Genomic DNA, 24215 nt, shown 5'->3' on the forward strand with positions numbered 1-24215 from the left:
CTGCTGGGGATTACAGGAAGGCTGCCAAACACTCTCACAAGCGCAATATGTGAACCACATGAGAGGAAAAGACACTCAGGCACAGAGCGCCCAGTGGTACGCAGAACAGTATACATCCAACAACGCAAGTCCCATTCGACCTACACATGGTGAGAAGGGAGCGCAGCAGAAAGCAGACCGCGCAGAACCACAATGGCCCCAGACCTTGAACTAACCCAAGGGCACAAATAGCAGAAGGACAATTAGGCGAGCGCCGGTGTACGATGACGGCCAAGGGCGGGGGGTAGGAGAGAACCCAGAGCCCATAGCGGCGCGCATCTGTCGGCGGGCAAAGGAAAAAACTGCAGAAGGGGGAATGGCTGCATACACAGCGAGAACGGAAGGTGGAGGGGGGCTAGAACAAAGGATTATGTTTGGTGAAAACCGAAACCAGAAACCATCGCACAATAGAACGACAACCGCCATCTTAGCTAGGGGAAGAAAAGCAGTACAGTCGAGCAAAACAGTGTGCTGTGGAGGCGTAAGAGGGTAGCACTACGAGGAAACAAGCCCCGTCTGACCGACGCCCAAATCGGAAACGAAAACGACCATACCGCACAACCACAAGTAAACAAGAGCTCAAAAAAGTAAAACGTGGCTGCCGAGCAAGTGAACCCCAAGGCACAGGGTCACGTATAGGCACGACACAGAACAGGAGCAAAAGAGCGAAGGAAGAAGATACGGAAGCGGGCGTGAAAGTAAGGAGGAAATACAGCACAGGAGCGAGAGGAAGGGGCGCTCAGAACAAAGGCGAAACCGAAACCAGAAGGTGCCCAAAACAGCAGCCGCCATCTTGGGTGGAAAAGAGGGAAGGCAATTGATACGAAGAGAACACAAACGAGGAAAACCAGGTGCACGATACTGTAACGCGTTGTGATTGAAAGCACACGCGTGCACACGCGAGCTAGGCCTGAAGGTCAGTGAGAGTGCGGTGAGGGGGAGAATAAAGGCACACGGAGAAGACCGAGGAAAGCAAGCAGCTGAACCGGACTAACGAGGGTCAGTGCACACACACCACTCAACCCACCTAAGATGGAGCCCCCCTGAGATCGGAATTGAGAAAAACACTAGAAACAAAAAGAAGACTGCTCCATATACCAATGCAAAAACACCCTGCAAAACGGGCAGACCTCTTCAAATGGCCCATTAATCATTAGCAACCCTTCAAATTCGGAAACAGACACCTGGAAACTTTGGGAACAAGCTTGTTAACAAGAAAAACTCCATATTCCCCACAACTTAAAATTAGCACTAATCAGAATTATTATCAAAACTTTTTCTTGTCTCCGGACATTATTTGGATTTTTCTTGTCCCCGGACATCGAATGGTCGGGAGCGTCTGACTCTGTGGCCGCCGTTCCTACCGGTCATATCAACACAAGACTTCTGGAGTAATTCTCTCCCGGAGTTTTAACCTCAAGATGGCGCCTGTGAAGAAATGGACCTGCTTTTTGAATGCCTTGCAGCAGATTCATGGGAACTTTTACGGAACTACCTTCCCTCTACCCCTACCTGCTCTACTCCTCTCCTCTTTCCTGCTACTAACCTTTGCCCTCACCTGTTCTTGCCCTAGTCCCCACCCTGTTTACCTGTGAATTTCCTGCGTCATTTGAGAGCTAGCTATTTTGTCTGATGCCCGATAGAGCTACCTGGTTTAGCTACAGGGGAGACAGGTCGGGGATTCCCTCCTTGGACGCCACCTACCCAGTTGGTCTTTAGCCAGACTTCCTTTCGCCTCTCCTATCGTCTCTTCCCACTTCCTCCCTCTATTTATATCTCTACTTCTCTCCTCTCTCAATTTATTGAGACTGAACTATTTTGTCTGATGCCCGATGGAGCTACCTGGTTTAGCTATAGGGGAGATGGGCCGTGGATTACCTCCTTGGTCGTCACCTACCCAGTCGACCATAAGACAGATTTCATTTCGTCACTCCTTGTTGTCTCTTCCCCTATCCTACCTTTCTCACCTTCCCTGTTCCCTCCCCTCTACGCTCCATTTATTTTGCCCTCTGTGTTATTTAAATGTGTCCCATTGAGACCTAGCTATTTGGCCAAAGCCCGGTGGAGCTACATGATAGCTATAGAGGAGATGGGTTTTGGGACTCTCCCCCCCATAGTCCGTCACCTACCCAGCCGGTCTTTAGGCAGACTTTCCTTCGTCTTTCTGCCGTATCTCCCCCCCATCCTGTTTTCTGCGAACCTCTTCCCTCGACACTTCAGACTGAACTACTTTGTCTGATGCCCGATGGAGCAACCTGGTTTAGCTATAGGGGAGATGGACCATGGATTCCCTCCTTGGTCGTCACCTACCCAGTCGGTCTTTAGACAGACTTCCTCTCGTCTCTACGGTTGTCTCTTCCCTTATCCTCACGTTCTCACCTCACCTACCCCCCCCCCCACTTCTTTTCTCTCTCCTTTCTCTACTCTCCTAATGTATTGCTGATTGATTGATGTAATGTGTAATTGTTGATCTTTTTCTGTTATACTGTTAAACCACATTGTTGCACTTCCTTTCCTCCCTCCTGTCGTCTCCTCCCGCATCCTCCCTCTATTTATGTCTCTCCTTCTCCCCTCTCTCAATGTATTGAGACTGAACTTTTTTGTCTGATGCCCGATGGAGCTACCTGGTTTAGCTATAGGTGAGATGGGTCGTGGATTCCCTCCTTGGTCATCACCTGCCCAGTCGGTCTTTAGACAGACTTCTTTTCGTCTCTCTGTCTTCCCATATCCTCCTCTTTCTCACCTCCCCTGCCCCCTCCACTACTTTTCTCTCTCCTTTCTCTCCTCTCCTAACTGTATTGGCTATTTTTTGGGGATTTATTGTGTAATTGTTTAACTTTTTCTGTTACATTGTTGATTCTCATGTAAAACGCTCTGATACCTCCGGGTCTAGCCAGCGCTATATAAAACTCTTTAAATAAAATAAATAAATAAGGGTGAATCAGGATATAGGCTTAGGAATAAATTGTGAATTATTGAATGAAGTTTGTGATTTGCATCATCGACAAAAAAAAGAAACTTTTAAATACTATGCCTCCCCTGAGCCCTAGAAACAGATCCCTGTGCGACCTCCACCCCACGGCCCCCACTCCTTCTAAAAGGCTAGCATATGCAACTCCCCCCCAAATAAATTTAAATCAACTTAATAAAATAATAAAAAAAACATTAATATAAATATTAAAGACAAATTAATTTTAAATCCCCCTTACCTCTCGACGATGTCACCTCTCCAGCTCTTCTGAGGTACGGCTTGAGCCATAAAGAGGAAGTGGAAGGGTCTTTCCGTTTCCTCCAATGACACAGATAGCCTCCAGCACCCTTACCACATACATACCTTTACAACGTAATTCATTGGAAAGGCATGCGTGGTAAAGGCTAGGAGTGGTAACGGTTCACATCCTTACACACATATACACCGAAACTGTGGAACACACTGCCTCACTCAATCAAGACCAGTACTTCCCTCTGGTCGTTCCGCAAAAACCTCAAAACCTGGCTTTTTAATCAATGAACTTCAGCTCCCCTTGTTGGCTAAACATTGCAGTTACTTAGCGCCGAGATGCCCGAGGGCCTTCGTTCGCGCTTTACAAATGTTGTTATAAATAAATAAATATAAATATAAATAAATAATGCATACATTTAGTAATTCATTGTAACAGCATGTATGGTAACGGTGAATGCGTTGTAATGCATGACTGGTTAAAGATATGCATGAAAACAGCTGTGTTGTAAAGGCTGTGTGGACCGAGATGAGGCTAATTTCACAAAAACATTCCCTCAGTATCGAATATATTCTACGGCAACAGCTCTGAACCTGGGGTTTGCGATGCCTAGCCAGGGGATCCTTGCCTGTTTAAAAAATGAAATATTGGCAAATGAGTAGATATACACAAAAATGCAAAATGTGAATTCTTTAAATGATCTGTTAATGTAAGGGGATTTGAAATGGGAGTCTAAAAATGAAGTTGATATCTTTAACTTGATTAGTGAGACCAGCACAACTACAACAAACAGGAACCAACATGGACTGGTGGCCTCAACTAAAGCATTGGCATACCCCAACAAAAAGAGGCAATGCATTAAGAGCAAAACTGGCAAAGTTGTATGCTAGGGCCTTGCATATTGCTTTAGCTTTTAGAAATAAAAACACATTTAGAACAGCCGCAACATTCCCATCAAATTGATTTCTTTGCAAAGTTCCAAATAGGGCTCATGGCGGGTAAAACTTGCAAATCTTAAAAGACAAAAAAAAACTAATATTAACACATTCAAGGATTTGTCTCTGGCTAAATTAGCACTGCCTTTCAACCGACCTGAGAAGAGGGTCTAAAAACAGATTGCCATCTTGTTTATGAGAACTGGGTGGACTTTGAGTGAAAACATTTAGCATGAGAGAAACTATCTGGGGTTTGCATGTTGAAATAATGTGCATTTGCCTTAATGCTTACTTGAATTTTAATAAATAATGGGATCCATGCTTGGTCTGTACATAAACTGAATCAAAGACAAAATGAATTTAAGCTTCGATATGTAGGTATGCCTTGTACCTATCTGAATTAATGCTTCTCTTAATGCTAACAATGATAATGCAATCCTAATTAAACACTATTGAAACGTTTAGTGAAATGTTTACCCTATATATGACCAATTGACAGATAATAAGAGTCGTACAACATTTGTGAAAGGGCAACTAGAAAATGAAGAGCATGTAGTTTAGGAAACAAGTGGTGACCAACTGCCTAAAGTTTTAGTGACCTTAGAGAATGGAGAGCTATTTCATACACACGTCGTAATATTCGTTGGTAATGACTAACAGGCTGAGCATATGCATAATCGCAATACTGTGAAGGTTCTTTAGCCTCTACGCACTAGAATATTTTTGTAGAGTCTTCATCCAGACAAAGGTGCATAACCTATTCAGAGGTAGAGATTCGTTTCGACTGTCTCGTGAAATAAATGTCAAACCAATATTTTAGTTCCAATTAGAAAATTAAGAGCAGTCATGGTGGAAAGGAGGTCGTTTTCAAATATTGGAAAATAAATCAGATGCATAGATTTGGCTTCAAAACTTAACTAGCAAGTGAAGAGTAATTAGAACAACAAAATCAAAAATGGATATTAATTCAGAAGCACTTACATAGTTTTCACCAAAGTTCCGTTGTCCATGATTGTAGACATCAATCACCATATCAACAGGTTTAGTTTTACTGACAGCTACAAGCCGGGGTTTTATTGCAGGTAAATGCTGCCAAAAGAGAAGGAAGCAAATAGCATATATTAAACAACATTTCCAAAATCAACTTCCCTTAAGTCATCACACTGATAAGCATGTTGTCAACATAATCCTGGAAACCATCTTATTTTCCATCTCTCCCTTTCTCTTTAAGCAGGACAAACAACTGAAACAGCTGCCTTCTGTGCCAAAAACGATCACATATGAACTTCCTGGTTCCCTGTATTAGCGTAGCTCAGCATCCACTGACATCACGTTATCATCGCATGAGGTCTGAAGGTTGTGCGAAATCAAAATATATATTAAAAATAGGGAAGAAAGTATTGAGACACTTCCATTGGCAGGTCAAATGCTGTTTGTAACGAGCATCATTTATGGGAAAGGACCTGAAAATCTGCTGCCTCTCTTGGATAATTTCTTAGAAAGCTGCGTTTTCACTAAACACGTGAGTACTCGTGAAAGCACTGCACTTGGTTGTGGGTTCACAATCAAACAGAGGAAAGTGGTGGAGAATTTTAAGCAAAGTGACATCAGTTTAAAATTTGATCTTAAAATGTGCATACAGTTCTGCCCAAATAACACGGAAAGCTCAAATGCTACGCTGTAACCCTTTTCTGTTTTTTCCAGAAATACATATGAATCTCACTTTTAGTCATTCATGAGGGATAATATGCTGAAGAGAGGCTGCTTAGGTGGCAGAAGTTGAATCTTAATGCTTTCAATTCCAGTTTAGATGAAAACCCAATAAACTGTCTAGCCTAATAGACCCCAACACATTTTCAAAATTGAACAAGATCTCCACCACTGTGCTATAATTCCAAAACACCTTTCAGCAGGTAAGTTCAGCCATGCATCATCTACCCGTTATGGAAATCGAGCATCGATGGATTATTTATTATTAATTTAAAATATAGAATCAAACCCTCTTAGCGGGCTGTTTATTGTTGGAAAGGTCAAGCTATTGTGGTAACATTATTTTCACTGAAGTGCATGGAAACCTTTGGTCAGGTGAGCGGGTGAAAACCAGGGCCACTAGAAATGAGTGATCTATTGCTTTATAAGTAGTTATTTACGAGAACAACTCTCTTAACACCTTAGCAGCGTCGAACGTTCAGCGCCCAGTGCTGAACGTTCGAATAACGGGTGCGGACCCGTCGGCCAACGGTCGTGCGCAGCACTGGCAAGGTAGTGCTCGCGACGACCGTTGACCGACGGCAGCACTTAAAGGGTTAATAGTAGGATTAGTTGACGGGAAACCACAGAAAGTTCCAACACTCTCCCTGGTGGTTGGCCTAACAGCCCCTAGTCACAAACAAATGCAATTCCAAGTCGATGCTCCTAGGTTGGTTTTCGACATTTTTAAAACCATGCCAAAGCATTTTTCTCATCCTTCCGAACTATGTGACCAGATGATGAGCAGGATCGAATCACAAAACTGACAAACAAGACGTCTAAACATTGCTCCAGAACGCTCACAAGCGGTTTACATTGTCTCTTTATTCTGGATTCCGAGTGTGGAAATGTTTCATTTGGGTGCTTCCTGCTGAACAGATCAGCACTCGCTTCATTCCTTCCTTTTCTTCTTCCCCTGAGCAGTGCTCTCTTCCCCTTTACCAAATGAGCTTCTACTTCCATACTGCACTAGTGTCTGCCCTCATCTTCAGGTGTTCCACCATAGGGTAACTTACTCAGAGACACTGTTTCATCTCAATTATTACTGCCACAATTCTAGAGAACAGTAGAAATCATAGCAATAACCCTTGTTTACATTTGGGGCCCACCAGGAAGGGGGGGTGGGCAAGCACCGACCACAGACTCGTTTTAAGGTGTGACAAAGGCCGCTTTATTGGAAGCAGGTGCACCTCACAAAAAATCCCTTGGCCTGTGCAGTACAAAACTAAACCTCGCTAAGTAAAATGTTCCTAATAAAAATTTTAAAAAAACACCCCCTCCCCTAACCATGGTTCCCCCAAACAACAAAACATGACCAATTAGCAAATTTCAACTTGCCTCTCTACCTAACTAAATAACTTCTTACACTTACAACTTACACCCCCCCCCCCCGGCAAGAGCAGACCTCCTAAATTCTCCTAGTCCTTAGGAAAAACCGCCACCCTGACGACCAAACAACACACCAGCACCTGCTCCAGCGACAAGACCCCGTACAGTAAAACCCTTCTGATGCACCAGCTCCCAAGAAACCGTCCAACCTGCCAACACATACCCACCCCCTTATTCACAACCTTACCAGAGTCCTCCACCTGACACCAACAAAGGGAGGGCGGGAGGGAAAAGAAAGCAAAGTCCCAAAGAAACCCCTTCACCAGCTGCTGTGTCACAGCCACCGAAATGGTGGCCAGTGACCTAAAATGGCAGATTATATTTACAGCAGCCCAAAAGTAGCCCAAACTGTAGCCCAAACTGTAGCCCAACCAGCCCAAGGGAAACAAACCAGCCCAAAACCAGCCTATTTACGGTGCTATCCACCCCTCCCCTTCCTCCCCTCCCCCTCCCCCTCCCCAGGCCCCAAACCCCCCCGGGAGGAACAGGCCTCCCTCCGGTCGGCAGCCCCTCCCAAAACCTCTTTTCCATGGGGGACAAGGAAGATCTCATTATCAATTTGTTGGAATTCCATTCTCTGGTATTTTACCAGTGGGGGTTCTGCCTCCCCAAGCCTATAGTGGTTCTTTACCCCCAGGTCTTCCCCACCTAGGGAACGGTAGGTAAAAGTTGCAATCGCCAACAACTTAAAATTCTGCCCTTCTTATACGCATGTGTGTGTCTCACTAAGGGTATGTATGCTCTTTACTTTTTTATAGATACATTTGTTTCTTTATTTGGTCTATGTTTTTGTGTTTACTTCTTTGGTCTCTTACAATCCTTCCTGCATATTTCCTGATTTCCTTTACCCTTTCTCTATTTTTTCTGCTTGTTTCACTTCATAGAATATGAATAATTCTCATAAAGTTGTTTCCTTGAATGTCAAAAGGTTTACGACATCCAATTAAAAGATTAAAAATGTTTGTTGATTATTTACATAGGCAAAAAGCTGACATTTGTTTTTTGCAAGCGACTCACATTGATAGCATTTTGGCAACCATGCAAAGGAAATGGGTTGGTCAGACTATCTCCTCCCTTGCATCAGTTAAAAATAATGGTGTGGCTGTTCTTTTTCTTTTTAAATCTCTGTAGGAAGGTAGGATCAGACTGCATGGTTATATCCACTTTTTGCCTGGTGTTTTGCTAGTTTTTGACTAATCTGACTGGGATACTGCTAGTCAAGACCCAGTTTATCTGCTTTCTCCCTAAAATGTTATGTCATGTACTTTGGTACACTCCAGATTGAATGCTGGGGTACCCATATGAGTCCCTAGTATATGGTACACAGGTACCCAGGGCACAGATACTCCAGAGGCCTCCCATGGGCTGAAACATGTATTATGCCACCCATGAGAGGCCATGCAAAATGGAATTACAGGCCTGACTTTGCAGCCTGTGTAATATTGTGCATGAAATGAAATTAAAATGAAATACCAGTATTTATAAAGCGCACAGCTACCTCCGAAGTGGTGTCCCTGCGCTGGGGGCCGTCGGGAAGAATAAGCGGGCTATTGCCCAGAGTCACATGGTGCTGGGCTAACCTGCCGCCAGTGATCAAACGGCGAACCCCGTAGTCTGGAGTCAGGCACCCTGCCCGCTGCGTTCATGCACCACTTACTTTAGGTATAGGTTTACTATGTCTATAGGTCACTACACTTAGAACCTGTAAGTCACCCCTATAGCAGGCCCAGACAGCCCTGAAGGCAGGGTGCCAAGAGGGTGCCCCTGCATGAGCAGAGCCCTTGCAGCCTTTGGATACCATTCTCCAGGGTTGTCGGTGACGCAGCCAGACATATAGGTAAAGGTGCATTATACGCTCGCGTACAATGCCAACTCGAAAACGACTGCAACAAACCATGTCGTGTTTGGTATCAAACACCTTGGAATCATACCTCCACATCGGTAACCGGTGTAGGAGGTATGATTCCACCCCTCAGAAGCAACCTTCGTGGGTCCCTGGTCTTCCCAGTACCAGCCATCTCGACCCAGACAGCACAAAATGGATGCTGCCGACCAGAGACACATTTCTGCCCTCATGCTGCTGAGCCAAACTCGAGCAGAGAAAGGCTGCACAATAGGCATCCTGTCACAGGGAGGTATGACCTTCTTCAAGACAGGATTTAGTGTATTGGGGCTAGGTGGGTACACTTCCCAAGTGCCTGAAAGTCTGTACGAGGGGCACATTTGGTTTTCCTGTGGATAGACCAGTTCAAACCAGTTCTGGGAGCTGTTGGCTCCTGCTCTGGCACAAAACTGGACAAAGGACATGGGAGTAAACTCCCCACTGTCCTGACCCTCCCCTGGGAGGGTCCCCTGAATCTGTCCAACCCTCTCCCGTGGGTACAAAAGGGCTTACCTAGCTGTAGAAACCTAAGTTCGACGTGGACAAGATTCTGAACAAGAAACCACTGACCTTCGACCGTCTGGACACTCTGGACTTCGCCTGGGCCAAACTTCATCTCCCTCTCCGTTGAAAGCATCGTCTATGCCAGTGCACCACACAGGTTCTGTGCAGGACCTGTTGAGCATCAAGGACAACTGAAGTATCTCCCTTGGGGTGAAGGAGTCACTCCCCTCCGTTTGCAGGCACCGTAACGCAACCAACCAGTCTGCTGATCCTGAGCTCCTGTGGACTCCGAAGGCTCCAGCAACACAGGAGGTGGGTTCCTTCTGTCCTTGAGGTCAAGCTGCCCTCTCACTGAGTTTGAGGCCAGTATCACTCGTGGGGAACACAAACTAAAACCCTGTGCACCGAGTACTTTTGCAATTGATTATGCTTGTTGGTGATCTCCAACTTCGTACATTGGGCTATCGAATGCCCCAACCTCTGGGCACATTTCATACAAAGGACTCTGACCTCCTCGCAGTCTGTGTCCTTCAAGCTGTGTCTTTGTGAAACTGCTAGAGGTCCCCTTCCAACTTCTGTGCCTCGAGCCTGTGGGTCCATTTGAGAGACAACACTGCTTTCTTAGGCTCCCTTGGTTGCTCCAGGCCTGCTCTGACTCCCCTTGCTGTGGAGAGTCCTTTGGTCCTTGCTGGGCCAGACCATAACCTTCTTTGACTTTCTTCATGGGTTGTCGCTGTCAAGGCTCGTTGGTGCTCCCGCCGGACACCGACTCCTCAGCACTCGACATCATTCATGGGACAGCTCGTATCCGGCCTCTCCTGGTCCCTGCAGCTGTAGAGTCAAGGTCTCCTTCTTCACACCAGACATCGGTGGGCATTTGTATACCGAGCCCCTGGTCACTCCTGAGTGACCCAGACTCTGTACCCTCTGCTTTCAGGTTCCTTCCATCAAGAAAGAACCTGCGGATTCCACCGGACACTTTTCTTCTTTCCAGCAGTGGCATTTCTTTGAAGACTCCCTTAAGAACAACTGCGGTTTCAGACGCCACTTCAGCCCTATGCACCCGGCTTCCCTGGTACTTCAGTATCCACGGGTGGGGTGGCTTTCCAACCTTCTATGTTCCAAAGGGTTTCCTCATAATCCACTGGGAAGGGTCCTTAAACATTAAAACTGCAACTGCGACTCTCCCATTGAATTGTACGTAGCATGCGGTCCTGTTCTCACACTGCACCCGTCCTTCCTGGATACCCTAATTACTCACCTTGAGTGGTTCCTTGGGGTCCCAGCAATTCTACATCCTCTAGACCCTGTCTTGACTCGAGTCGTGGTTCTTATACCACGGTTTTAACATATGGTTTGGTCTTCCCCTGGAGCCCACTGTGTATTATTGCTACTTAAGATTGTTTCTGAACTACAGTATGGTGTGCTGTGTGTTCATCTGCGTGTAGCAGATACTTTGAGGTATTTAAGCTGTGTTATAATAATAAATATATATTCTTATAACTACTGAGTGGTTCTCCTTTCATTTATCTAATAAAATAAGGTTACATTCTGGTAAAACAAGCTGCTTAACATTGCTTGAAGACTAAGCCTGAAGGCTGTTCTCCACAGCTACCACTTGGATAGCTTTCTAAGGTTATATTTGACCTCTTAAATCAAAATAAGGGTTGTTTGGACGGGTACAAGTTGCTCACTTTAATTTGTGGACATCATATTCCAGGCCAACTTCTCACAATCTCCAATTATAAATTTAGATCAACAATCTGATTCTGAAGGTAGATTTCTTTTAGTCAAAGCAAAAACTGGTAATACAATTTTACATTTAATTAATATCTATGGACCAACAGCTGATGACCCTAATTTTTGGTCTTGTTTCACCTCTGTAATTCTCCACCTTGGTAAAGTTTCCTTAATTATGGGGGACTGACTTTAATTTGATTAGTGGCCCCCTTTTAGATTGGCTGTCTTTGACCAAATGTACACCTCCCAAAGCGTTTCATTCCCTCAGAACTTTGTTTAAAAACACTTAGCTGGTTGACATCTGGAGACTACATTTCCCTACTCAGAAAGAATTCACCTTCTTCTCTATTTCTCATAATTTTCATTCACACTTCGATTACTTCTTGGTGTCTAGAGACTTAGTAAAGTCTATAACTCAACCTACTATTGGAAACATTGAAATTTCAGACCACACAGTAACTTCACTTCATTTACAAACTGGCAACTTTTTTGTTTATCATTCCAGTTGGCACATGAATGTAGATGTTGTTCTTCAAGAAGTTCATCGATTTTTTTACTACATTCGCCCAATCCGGTTTACTCAGAGGCTCTTTTACGGAAGCTTCAATTGTAGTTTTACCTAAACCTGATAAAGACCACACTAACGTTTCAAATTACTGTCCTATTTCCCTAATAAATCAAGATTGTAAAAACCTATGCAAAAATCCTCGCTACCAAGTTAACTCCGGCTCTGTCGTTCCTAATTCCCATAGATCAATCTTGTTTTATGTCAAAACGATTCTCTGTTAATAATACACAACTCCTCTTTCATTATATTGATAAAGCCCCTAACTTTACTTCTCCTGCAGGTCTTCTTGCTTTAGATGCAGGGAAAGCGTTCGGTAAAGTTCATTGGCAATTTCTTTTATGAAACGCTATCTTCTTTTAATTTTGGTAATAATTTTACAAAAATGGTATCAACGTTATATGGTTCCCCTTATGCTCGACTCGTAAATAATGGTCAATTTTCTAATCCCTTTCCTCTCTACAGAGGAACTTGACAAGGCTGTCCATTGACACCTCTTCTTTTTTTATTATCAATCCTTTTCTCGCCCATTTTCGAAATCCCGTTGATATTGAAGGATTAGTGTTAGCTAATGTCAACCTTAAAACGTCTGCTTATGCAGATGAGGTCCTACTATATCTTAGTAACCCAGCCACATCTACACCCACAGTTTTAAATGTTATACATGAATATTCCACTGTTTTTGGTTATACCTTTAATACTCATAAAACAGAATTCTTTCCCCTGAATGTCCCTTGCACACTTTCTGTATTGGGAAATACTGAAATTGTCTGGCAAAAGGAGAACATTAAATATTTAGGTATACTTTTTTCACTTCCTTTCAAACATTCCATTACTCTCAATTGTGATACTTGGTTTACAAAAATTATAGCTAAAATTAGTCAATGGTCCACACTTCATTTATCTTGGTGGGGGAAACTTAAGACCATTAAAATGATATTAGCCCAAATTATCTTCTATACTCTGTGATCCCCATACAATTGCCTCTATCAGTCTACAAAACAATTGATAAACTTATTTCCAAATTTCCAAACTTAATGGAGGATTTAGCATATCTGCTTTTCTCAAATACTATATGGCATTTATTTTAAAACCAGGCCCACTCTGGTTTACATGTGCGGACCCTAACTATTCCCCCAAATGGTTAATGGTAGAACGTAACCTAGTGTCACCATTTCCTCTCCCATCACTTCTTTTTATGTCCAATTCTAATATTTTTTTTAAATCCTCGCCCATCATAGCATCCACTAAATTGAATATTACTGATTTAGATGGTTCTTTCTCATCACATATTTCAGATTCTACTATGAGTTCTCTTTGGTACAACCCTACATTAAAGTTTAATCGTACGATCTAATTTTGAAAATTATGGATATCGGCTGGTATCTTATTTCTTCAGGATATTTATGAAAATGATGCTTTGTTATCTTTCTCAGAGCTACAGTCTATATTCATGTTACTCAATAACGAAGCTCTGAAATATGAAATTCTTCGTAATGTACTACTTAACACCTTCCCAAATATGCCTCCCCAAATTAAAAACTCTGATTCGGTAGCAGAACTCTTTGAATTTTTCATAAAATTTGTGGCGACAAATATGGACCATAAATATCTCAGGGCGGTTTCCTGCATCCTTATCTCAAACAACCACTTATTTTATTCAATTGTCTATTGTCTCCTTCCACATTATATAAGGCTAAACTTATACATTTATCACTTTGTTGGAATTACAAATGTTAGGCTGGTACTTTAAAGCACATGCTCTTTGAATGCGCAGTAATAGTTCACTTTTTGAAAAATGTTTGGGACATCATTATTAATCCGTTAACCGCTGCGGTAATTCCCACGGTGCGGCGGTTTTCGTGCGCGGGCGGGGCCGCGTCGGCCATTGTCCGACGGCAGCACTGGGGAGGTAGTGCTGCCGTCGGCCAATGGGTTAAAATCTGTCTTCTCTCTGAGGTTTTTACCTATAAACATGCTTATTGGTAAATCTTATGTTTTATCGTCCACCTGTAGTCCCATTCTAAACTTTTTTCTCTTATTTCCATTACTAATAAATCCATTACCTCCAGTTGGAAATAAGTTGATGCAATATCAGTCCATATGTGGTGGTCCTAAGTCACTTTTATTAGATCTGGTGCCCTATTATCTTATAAGGGACCATTAAAAAAAGACATCTTCATTTCAACAGTTATGGAAACCAATTGATGATTATATGATAACGTATTTTTAAAATAGGTATTAACATTAATTTTCTTTTGTTGACATTGTTGTATGACTAATATTTGAGGAGTAGCCTTGTTTGTTCCCTATTTCACTCTTATATTTTTGCTGTTTTTATGACAATTGTGAACTTTTTGGTACATAGATATTATTATGATGATATTTTTGAACTTCGCGTTAATCTGTTGTATATGCCACCACTGTAAAATTTTCTGTTTTGTCATTAACTGTCTGCAACAAAAAAAAAATAATAATATTAATAATGATAATACAATATTTTGAACATACAAAAAAAAAATCTGCCCTTACAGTATTCTCACATTTGATCAAGTCACTTCTAACATTGCTCTGCATGAGAAAATTTAAGAGGCTTCACTCAGTTTAGGTTATAAAACCTGTCTTTAAGGAAAAATTACCTTCCCCTTTACCATTTCAAGTTATTTTTAACCTCAAACTACGGTAAACACACCTAATTTCGGCTTTCCCTATAACAACCTTAGATTAAGCAGCAGTTCTGTAGTGATGCCTCATCACTTGTGTTCCTAGACTTTCGATAAAGCCACACACAATATAGCCTTGCAAGGCAAGTGGCACTGTACTAGGCTCAGGAAAATCACAATAATATGGAGCGCCTCCTGACCCCATTCTTATGCTTCTTTGCCTTTGGGACTTATTTGCCCCTACTAACTCTGTCCTTCTGACCCAGAGGCATTATTGCAACGCTGCTCAAAGATGATGTCCATCACCTGAATCCCCGAAAAATCTGGCGCCATCGCTAGTACAACTGCTCGGAATCTGAGAAACTCCTGGCTGTTGTTGATCCCCAGCCACTTCATTCTCATTTCCTAAACAAAGTGATCCGTATATTCAACCTTCCATTTAGCAAATCTGCGTCCACCCCCCACCCAAACATAAAACTATGGTTTTCCAGCATTTGTCAGGGTCATCAAATGTATACTCCCTCTTTACCAAAACTTAAAATAACATCCTTGGACACCACTGGGCCTTATTGGCTCCCAAGTAGACTCAACGCGATATACTGAAGCATGGATGATGGGCTTGCCGTGCCAACTGGGATATGCTTGAACTGGAATGGACCATCAATGATGATGAATACCATCAGATGTTGTGAACTTTCATCCAATTATATCTGTTAATCAAACAAGTTCAGAAGGTTAAGTAGTGATTTAATGTCCTTTGGAATATTTGCGTAGGAAATAAGAATGTTCGGCAAGAAAAGAAAGATTCCATTATTTCAATGTTTAATGGGACTGGGCTTCCACAAATTCCAATCAATCCTCCCCATGAAATTAACTCGGTATCTGTAACAAAACAAATGCAGGAGGTGCATGAACTACAGATAACCAAATACCAATACAATTAACAGTCCTGTCAAGCATCACGCAACGGTTGTGACGCTCACGCATTTCAGTGCGGTGTTCCGCATCACCGCACTGAAATGCATTGTCACGCATTTTAGCAGCCACTCACAAGCGCGCCAGCGGCGTCACCTGTGCCCCAACTCTGCTGCTCCGAAAGGCGTGTTGCCCGCAGCTGCTTGCTGAGGCGAGTTCATAAATAGTTAAAGACTGAGCAATGATCTGCTCTCAGCCCTGGTGTGGCTGAGAGCGCTACAGTGTAACAAATCTGGCGAGTGGTGCCGCATGGTTTACAGACTCACTGCTGCCAATTACCGATGGGGGAGCGGGGCCTGCCCTCTCAGCAGTGGATACTATTGGCCGTCAGTCACTGTGTCACATGGATTATAATCCGGATGTGATGCACTACTCACTGTCCTTCCCGTCTGAAGGAAGACTAAGTAAGGTAGAATGGCGGGGACTTCATCTGAGTCAGTCCTCGCCATGTGCACAGGGCTGACTGTTTTGGTTCTGTGGTGCGCAGTGCTGCAATAACCCCGGGCGTGCCACCTTCACACAACTACTTGCCAGCCCAGACCGGCGGGGAGCCGAGAGTGACCCAGGACACTCACTGAGTTTACTCAGGCTTTATTTGTTAATCGTACTGTGTCTAAGGTAATTCTGCGTAGAAGAGCAGCCTGTCATGAGTGGTAAATAAAAAAAAACAATTCCTGAGATCAGCCGAGCCCCCGTCCTCCGCAACAACGTGAATCCAGAGTCTGCAGCATAAGCGTGTCGGAACTATCAGGTAGTCCGAATCAGCCTGCCTCTTGTCTGGGCCGGGGTGCAAGGAAATGCTCACTTGGCCCAAAGTGTTTAAATTGGTTTCCGAGCTGGCCGGCACCTGGGCCTACTCGTATCTGCTCACATACATTGGTGCTGTAGTGCCTCGCAGCCGCTGTGTAGCAAAGCGGGTATGGATCTAGAGGACTTTGCTTTCGTTGTGGCGGGCACCACAGGGAAGTCAGGCGAGGGCCATGGGCGTCCGCATTTTTCCAGGGGGGGGCAAAATGTTAACGTCATCACCATCTCCGACATGATGTGTGCCAGGTGTGGCACAAGAAACACTGGTGCGCAGAACTGAGATAGACTCAATTAAATGCCAGGCATCCAGGACATGCGACTGACCCAGCCACAGGCCAACAAACACCACCTGTAGGGAAAATGCTAAACTCTCTGAGAAGGTGGTTTATCTCCGCCTGCTAGGTGTGCATATTTCCGGGTCCTCGATCCAAAACCAATCTAGGCTGTCTTCAGCACGATTCGATTTTCATCAGAATACTTTAAAACAGCCTATGATTAAAGCACCAGATTAAATATACTGTATGCACAGTGTATGTTAGGGATTATTTGTAGCACACATATTTACCAATATTGGCTTCTTGGTGCTAGAATTCATGATAACTTTTATCCAAAGTTAAAGCACAGCGTCAAAGTTAGTAAGAAATAATGCAGCAATCACACACACTAGTGATTCGCCAATGGGTGCTCCCTTTACTAGAATTCCCCGGGCATTGCTAAATTTTACACACATTCAATTAATTTATACAAAATAAAATGTATAGGTCCAAATGTTAGCTATGTTTTTGAAAAGAAACTTAGTCACTATACGTGTAATCAATGTCAAACTGACAACATGTGCACGTTTAGGGATACAATAATGGCCAGCTCCCTTATGCGGAAGCCCGGCACCGTAAATGTGTGGCACTTGCGGGGCCCGCAGCGGCGGCACATCACAGGTCCAGGGATACTGAGTCTTACACAGTGGTCGAAGTGGGGGAAAAAAAGTAGGGGAACAGTGGGCGGAGAATCCGAAGGCGGGAATAACCCAAGGATTGGATCTGTGGTTGGAGCCAGAGGTGTAACCAGAATGCGCAGACATCCCAATTTTTAGTATTTGTTTGGCATTTCACTGCCCAGTTTAATCAACCAATGGATACACATGATTATTTAAGGTTATACTGAGTTATTGACATTGAAATATATTCACAAAGTGGGATATGCTTCTAATCACAGAATGTACCAAATACGATAAAATGTGGAAACACAAGCCATTTGTCTCTGAGCCATGGAGTTTCTGTCATCAGCACTTCTCCCTTTTTCCACAACAGCAGTTCAAACATGAATGGCAAAATATCCTAGCTTGCAAATGTTTCCTCTAAAATTATGCTCTGCCATATTTGCCTCATAATGCAAGATCTGCTGCATGATCTGATTATTTAAACTAATAAATTGTTTGTAGCTCAAACATATCAAAAGTTAATATAAAATGTGACTTGTGTTGCTGCAGAGTGGATGGCCTATTGCAAAGGTTGACTGGTCACCTTTCGCACTGCTGTGTTTGTATGTTACACTGGTACTAATAAGGCAACATCTTTCCAGAGACTGTTAGCATGTGTACACACGTCAAAATAATAAAATATCTGAAAATATACTGCATTACGCTGCAGCCTTTTTTTAATGCATAATTTAGTCAACACTACGGCATAATGTTGTCATCCTTTGCTGCATAATTAATTCCAGTGGCCCCACAGCAGGCAGCACATGTTAAAAGTGCTTGTGAATTAAGCAGGGAGTCTGTGAAGTTTGCGAACTTAGTTTGGTGTGCATGCAAATCCTGCATTACCAATCCCTGGTGAGTTGCAGCTACTACTTCTGAAACAAGGCCAATGGAGGTACCTATGGGTGAGGCAGACTGGCCTCAAGGGCAGGGCCAGCCATAGCACTGGTGGTGTCCTGTGCATTAATGTTTGTTAGTGCCCCCCAATGACCACCTCTGCCATGGATTCCCTCACTGCCACCCTTTAACTGTGCCCCCAAGTCTCCATAACCACTTTCTCTCAGATGCATTTAGTTTGATTTGCAGCACCACTCGTACCATTGTAGGGTGTCAGAGTACTTTACATCACACACATTACACAGAGACAATCAATATGTGTGTAAATCACTGCATAGAACATTTTACATAAGACGAAGGGCTACAGGGTGTAGGAGTCACATGACAATCATACTAGTAGCCCGTATAGTTTTATAGTGATTGGTCTGGAGAAACACAATACCCAGAATTTAAAACGTAATACCATGGTTGGGGGTTCTCCTTAATAATCAGAATTGATTTCTGTCCAAAAGAACACTTTTTGGGACATTAGGATAATCAAAGACTGGTATTATCGGAACTAAGTTATCTCATGACTTGGTCTTAATGAGTGGCACTGCTTTAAAATAGTAACTACTTCTACAGCTATCAAGATAGTTAACATATTTTGGGCCTGTAAAGGAGAAGGAATATTGGTGAAGCTTTTGTCAAACGGGTTCTTACTTTGCACTGCAGGCAATGGGTTATGAGAAGGGCTGGTTATAAGACGTTGCTATGAAAAAATGTAAAATTGCAAGAAGAAAACTATTGATAGCTTTCTTTAATTCCTTACAAAGTGTCAAACATAAACCAGTGAAATGTTACTCATAAATACCCTGAAAGCCTATAAATGACACACATGGGCAAACTGAAAACCTGTCTGCTATGCCCATAACATCCAGAAACCAGAGCACTCACCCCCTAACTACAGAAAATGAGTTAACTGGCTGATGAGATCCATTTTCTCTGTGCAGGGAGAGACACAACAAACTAATCACAGGGCTCTCTCTCACACAGTTAAATAACATCCTGCAACTTCCTCCAGCAGCAATTCTCTGACCAACTGCCATCACCAGTCAACCTGGCGTACTCACTACCAATTTTGCATAATCTGCATGGTGGGGCTGAGATTATGTTCTGAGCACCTATAGGGCCTGTCTTCTGTTGCTAAGCACTGCTCTCATGCAGTCTGTGTCCCATTAGTGTCCTTCCATTTCTGGTGCCTTGAAGCAATTTTAAGATACAATTAGAGCTTTTTGTTGCTCAGTGGGAAGTAATTTCTAATATTTCCTTCATCTTCATTGCTTGATTTTGCTTGCGAGAAAGTGTCACTCATAGTCCCTTGGCAGCTATGAATTAAAATTGGGAAAAATATGAAAACATGCTTGGGGCAATTTTGCAAAAAGTCAACAAAAATCTAAATGGATAACCAAATCCATGGCCTTTTAATGGTTGAAAAAGAACTGCTTGAATCAACTCTGTATGTCTAACCACACTATTTCACCTAGCAGGAAAGTATTGGAGAACGTCCTAGACTGCCCAAAAACACGTCAAAATCAGGACTGACACTCCTGCAATAAACATCAAGCAGCAGATTTGCATTTGGTGACATGATGGAAGGCTCCAAGATTCAGTGTTTAATGAGATACTGTGAAGCAATTGAGTGAAGGTACCTCTCGCAGCGAGTGGTCGGTTGATACTAGTTCACTGGCATGACTTGATACAACATAAAAGCAGGGCCCACAAGGAGCTATCTTGGTGATCTGCAAATTAAAATTGAAGGGATATGTTACAAAATGTCAGTGAAGTTTGCAGATACTTTTACAGCTAGTTCAGCGGAAGCCAGTCAGTGTTTCAGCCTCTCTGAGCAGGAGTTCCTTCTGATCTCAGGCTCTTCTCAGTCCCAGGTAACTCAGTAAAGGGAACAGCAGGCATGTTGTCACCAGCAGATACGAACTCTGCAAATCTACAGCAGCCCCTATTAGGAGCAATTTTCTCTTTCAGGTAGGATTCTTTGCTGGAGAGGTGTATTACACATTCCGGAAATGTGCTCTCCCAGATCTGGAAAAAAGTGCTGGAGGCAGAAATGTACATCTAAGCAGTGGACAACTCAACCCACGGGTCCTGGCATAAATACGGGACTTATAATTTTTTCTTCTTGCCAGTGGATCAACCATGTGTTTTAAAGGGTAATGAATTTATATTGGTAGTGCTCTTGAAACCAATCCTAGCAAATCCCATACACTTTCCTAGATTATTTAGAGACTAGTGTGATGCATGTCCTGGTTTAGGATAATGCCTCACGGAACAAAATATTTCTGGTGATCTATATAATACATTTTGAAGAGGGTGCAAGTATACTAAATATTCCCACGGGTGGGACCATGCTTTGCCCACCTGGGTCAGTCCTTTGGATCATATATACATCCATGTCCCTCCAAGTTCAGATTCCTGAACAAAAATATAAGAAAACCTTTCCCTAGCTGTTTTAGGACCAAGTCTCATGCACAGTAACGGACCCAATAGTCTACCTTCTCCTACTCTCTAGGGGAGTGAGGGTGTTACAGGTTGTGGCGTACCCAGACATACAGTATTTACAATGGACAAAATTGATTTTATCCACACTAAGTGTGGGAGGGTATACTCAGACGTGAATCCCTAGCTCATTGCACCATCAGGATTCAAGCAAGCCGGGCCGATGACGGCTGAAATGCCAGAAACCGGTCCCCGGTAGCTTGTCTCCTTTCTGGTGAAGAATTGGCTTGGTAGTTTGGTCTGCCCTGTTCCCATCATGCACTGGGACAGGAACAGACTAATATGCATGTAGCCAGGTTCTGAGCTGGGATGGTGCAGTGAGCTAAAAAACGGTGATGGATCAAGCCCTGATCTCTTGACTGGGTAGGAGTATTCTGCATCATTCAGAAACTCTGTCCATCACCTTTTCCAAAATGTACAATGGACAGGTACACAGTAATCCCCCCTTGGGCCCCCCCCCCCCACATCCCTAGAACAACAGTGTACACACTAGGTGAATGCATTAGTTTAGGAAGCTATTAAATCATCTCTCATGAAAGGTCAAAGAGTACATGTATCTGTAACCTTTTCAGTCTGGATTATTTGTACACTGCAAATTTGGTTCTGATAGATCTGTCATGCAAAACGTATATGTTACATTTCTTTAACAGTGGAACATCTGGCACCTTACTGTTTGAAAGCTGTGGAGCCTACGCACACAGGTTTTAATTTTAAAAGTGCATATTAGATCTTTATCTTTAACATATGTGTAAAATTGGCAGCTGAGTAGGGAACCAGCGTACAGCTGATTGACTCAAACAGTTTTGCTAATTTAGAAAAAAATATTGCATACTCTTCAAACAACACCCATTGCGGCTTGGTCAAGTCAATAGGTTGCAGTCACAGCTGATGTAAAAACTGGCTGTCGAATTTGATATGCTGCCATAACACCTGTGTTCTAGAACTAACCCTGCACCTTAACCCTTTTTCATATTTGCACTAAGTGACGTGAAATAGTTGGCTGTAGGAAAGGTGTTGGACGAATTTCTTCACCTTAAACATGCTGCACCATGGTTTGAACTTGAAATCCTGCCATAATATTAGTATTTTAGCGAAAAACTTTGTATTTTACTGCTTGCTTGACATGCTGCCATAACTCCAGCAGTTTACATTGATCTTACCCTTTATCTCTTTGCCATTTTTGCACTAAGTGAAATGGAACAGGTGGTTGTACAAAAGGTGTTGGAAAATCAATGCACCTTGGGCCAAACCGACGGCCACACATTTGCAAATAGTTCCCTAGAAAGACACTATCTGTTTGTTGACTGCTGCTTAAAATGATGCACGATAATGTGTAATGATGTACTCCAGTCGAGTGGTTACACAAGTTTGGTTGAAGCAAAGGGCACAACATCAACTAATGCAAATAATCGTGTTACCTCTTCTATCACAACTCTAACTGCACTGTGGCTTTACAATATTTATTACATTGTAATGTTTCTTTTTATTATTGTGAACATTTTAATTAATCATCCAACAAAATATTTACTATGTCAAACTGAAGTAAAAACGGATGCACAGAAACAAAAAGAGTGAACACATGAAAAAAAATCGACACCTCACAATTGCTAATCCAAATTCTGAGACAACACAAAAACGGAGGTTGGCATGCACTTCTCCAAATGGTTTGACAGAACAACTATTCTACTCTCTCGACAAACGGGAGTATGCCTGGTTTGCAAATTACTCCAACATTGCACTGAACTTAACTCGGATATGTAAATGTAAGGAAGATGGCAGACCGTTTCGTGAGGCAGCTGTAGCAACTCCTGAGCGCTCTAGGACAGACTGGAGGCACAACATTGACAAAGACTGGCGGTAAGAAAACACACTATGAAACTGTAACTCATGCTTATATCATGGAACTTGAGAGCAGTGCAGGGTATCTGATATAATTTGGGAGAAAATAACAACGACAGATAACGTCACCGTTGCCTTACATGAAAAACACTGCAGAGGTGTTCCCAACCATACAGCACAAATATTGCAGATGAAGAAAACACAATTCGATGCCTTGGTCATAGGTGAGGGCCTGAGTGTACTTCTGAGTTTGTGATATACAGTACAAGATATATTACAATGGGAATAAGTTTTATATTTCCTTCTCTCGTACCTCTTCTCATTTGGAGAGCCATTACTGGGCTCTAGGCTTCAGAAATGCAGAAAAAATGCAGGAGCCAGAGTGTCAGGGGAATGGAAAAGAGTTCTGAGAGCTGTGGGTAACTTTGCTCCAGCAATTTGATACATTGCACAGAGTGCTGTTCTCCTTTTGGATTGTAAATGTAAATGTGTTTGTATTTATATAGCACACTTCTACCCTGAGGTCTCATAGCGCTGTATTCATACTGCTGTGAAACCCTTCCTGGCTTTCCTGTGAAATGTCCACTCCTGGGCACCCCCAAGGTGAAGCCAGGCATCCACGCGCTGCTGGGTCCATTGTGGAGATTAAGCAAGCTATTGCCCAGAGTCACAGAGTGGGACCCATGATTAGAGGCACCGAGGCGAGAATTATCAGGTCCGGGGAGATTGAGTCCAAGAGCCGCCGAGGCAGGGATTGAACCCTGGTCCCGGGCCAGACCTCTGCATCAGGGTCTGCCGCTCTAACCATTGGGGCAGCCTCTCTGTTGTTGCAGTGCTCATTACTGCAATTTTGAGATTGAAATGATCGATAGGTAAAACTGTACCTAGATTATACACAGTATGAATTAAAAACGAGCCCAGGATTGATAACCGGACTTCACGATCCCTAGCCGATTTCAAAACCTCACTCAAAATTTACCTCTTAAGCCATGATCCTCAAGTTTCCTGAAATAAACAACATGCCTAACCACATTTATTTCCCTGTGGTCACCTAATTCCTACATCCATCCCCTAGGTCAGTCTTTCTACTTCTGCTCAGTGAAGAATTGGAAATATGTGTCTTGTTTCTCCCTGTATTACTGCCCTATTGTCATGCACCTCACTTCACATCTTTTCGTTTATGTATCACCAGTCAGGGGGACCTGTTCGCTTACTATGCACAGAACTAGCTGCTGAAATACTATTGCTCGCTTACCATTCACAACATAATATTTTACTAAACGCAGCCTCAAGAATACAATACACATACGTTTTTTTTGTACCAAGAGCTGCCAGATAGATGATCGTAGATCACATGCGAACCCCTAAGTCAGTGGTTCCCAAACTTTTTTGACCCCCGGCTCCCTTGACCTGTTGACCGTTGGCCGCGGCTCCCCTTCATGTTACTTTTTTTGGGCGGGTGGGGATCCCTGTCCAGTGCAGTGCGTTACTCACTTTACCAAGATGCTGCCAGGACATATTCTCCGTAGTTTTCTTTGTTA

General features: G+C 43.1%; 1 protein-coding gene across 1 annotated transcript in view; it reads right to left on the bottom strand.

Annotated features, from left to right (window-relative positions):
- LOC147683583 (pyridoxal phosphate homeostasis protein-like) overlaps positions 1–24215 on the bottom strand; it is an 82838-nt gene that overhangs the window by 50510 nt on the left and 8113 nt on the right. Inside the window, exon 2 of the mRNA XM_086943982.1 lies at positions 5177–5284. Within this exon, the coding sequence (XP_086800108.1) occupies positions 5177–5284 (108 nt within the window). The remainder of the gene's footprint in view (positions 1–5176; positions 5285–24215) is intronic.

The sequence above is a fragment of the Lissotriton vulgaris genome, chromosome 11 (genome assembly GCF_964263255.1).
Source record: "Lissotriton vulgaris chromosome 11, aLisVul1.2, whole genome shotgun sequence".
In the NCBI taxonomy this organism is placed as follows: Eukaryota; Metazoa; Chordata; class Amphibia; order Caudata; family Salamandridae; genus Lissotriton; species Lissotriton vulgaris.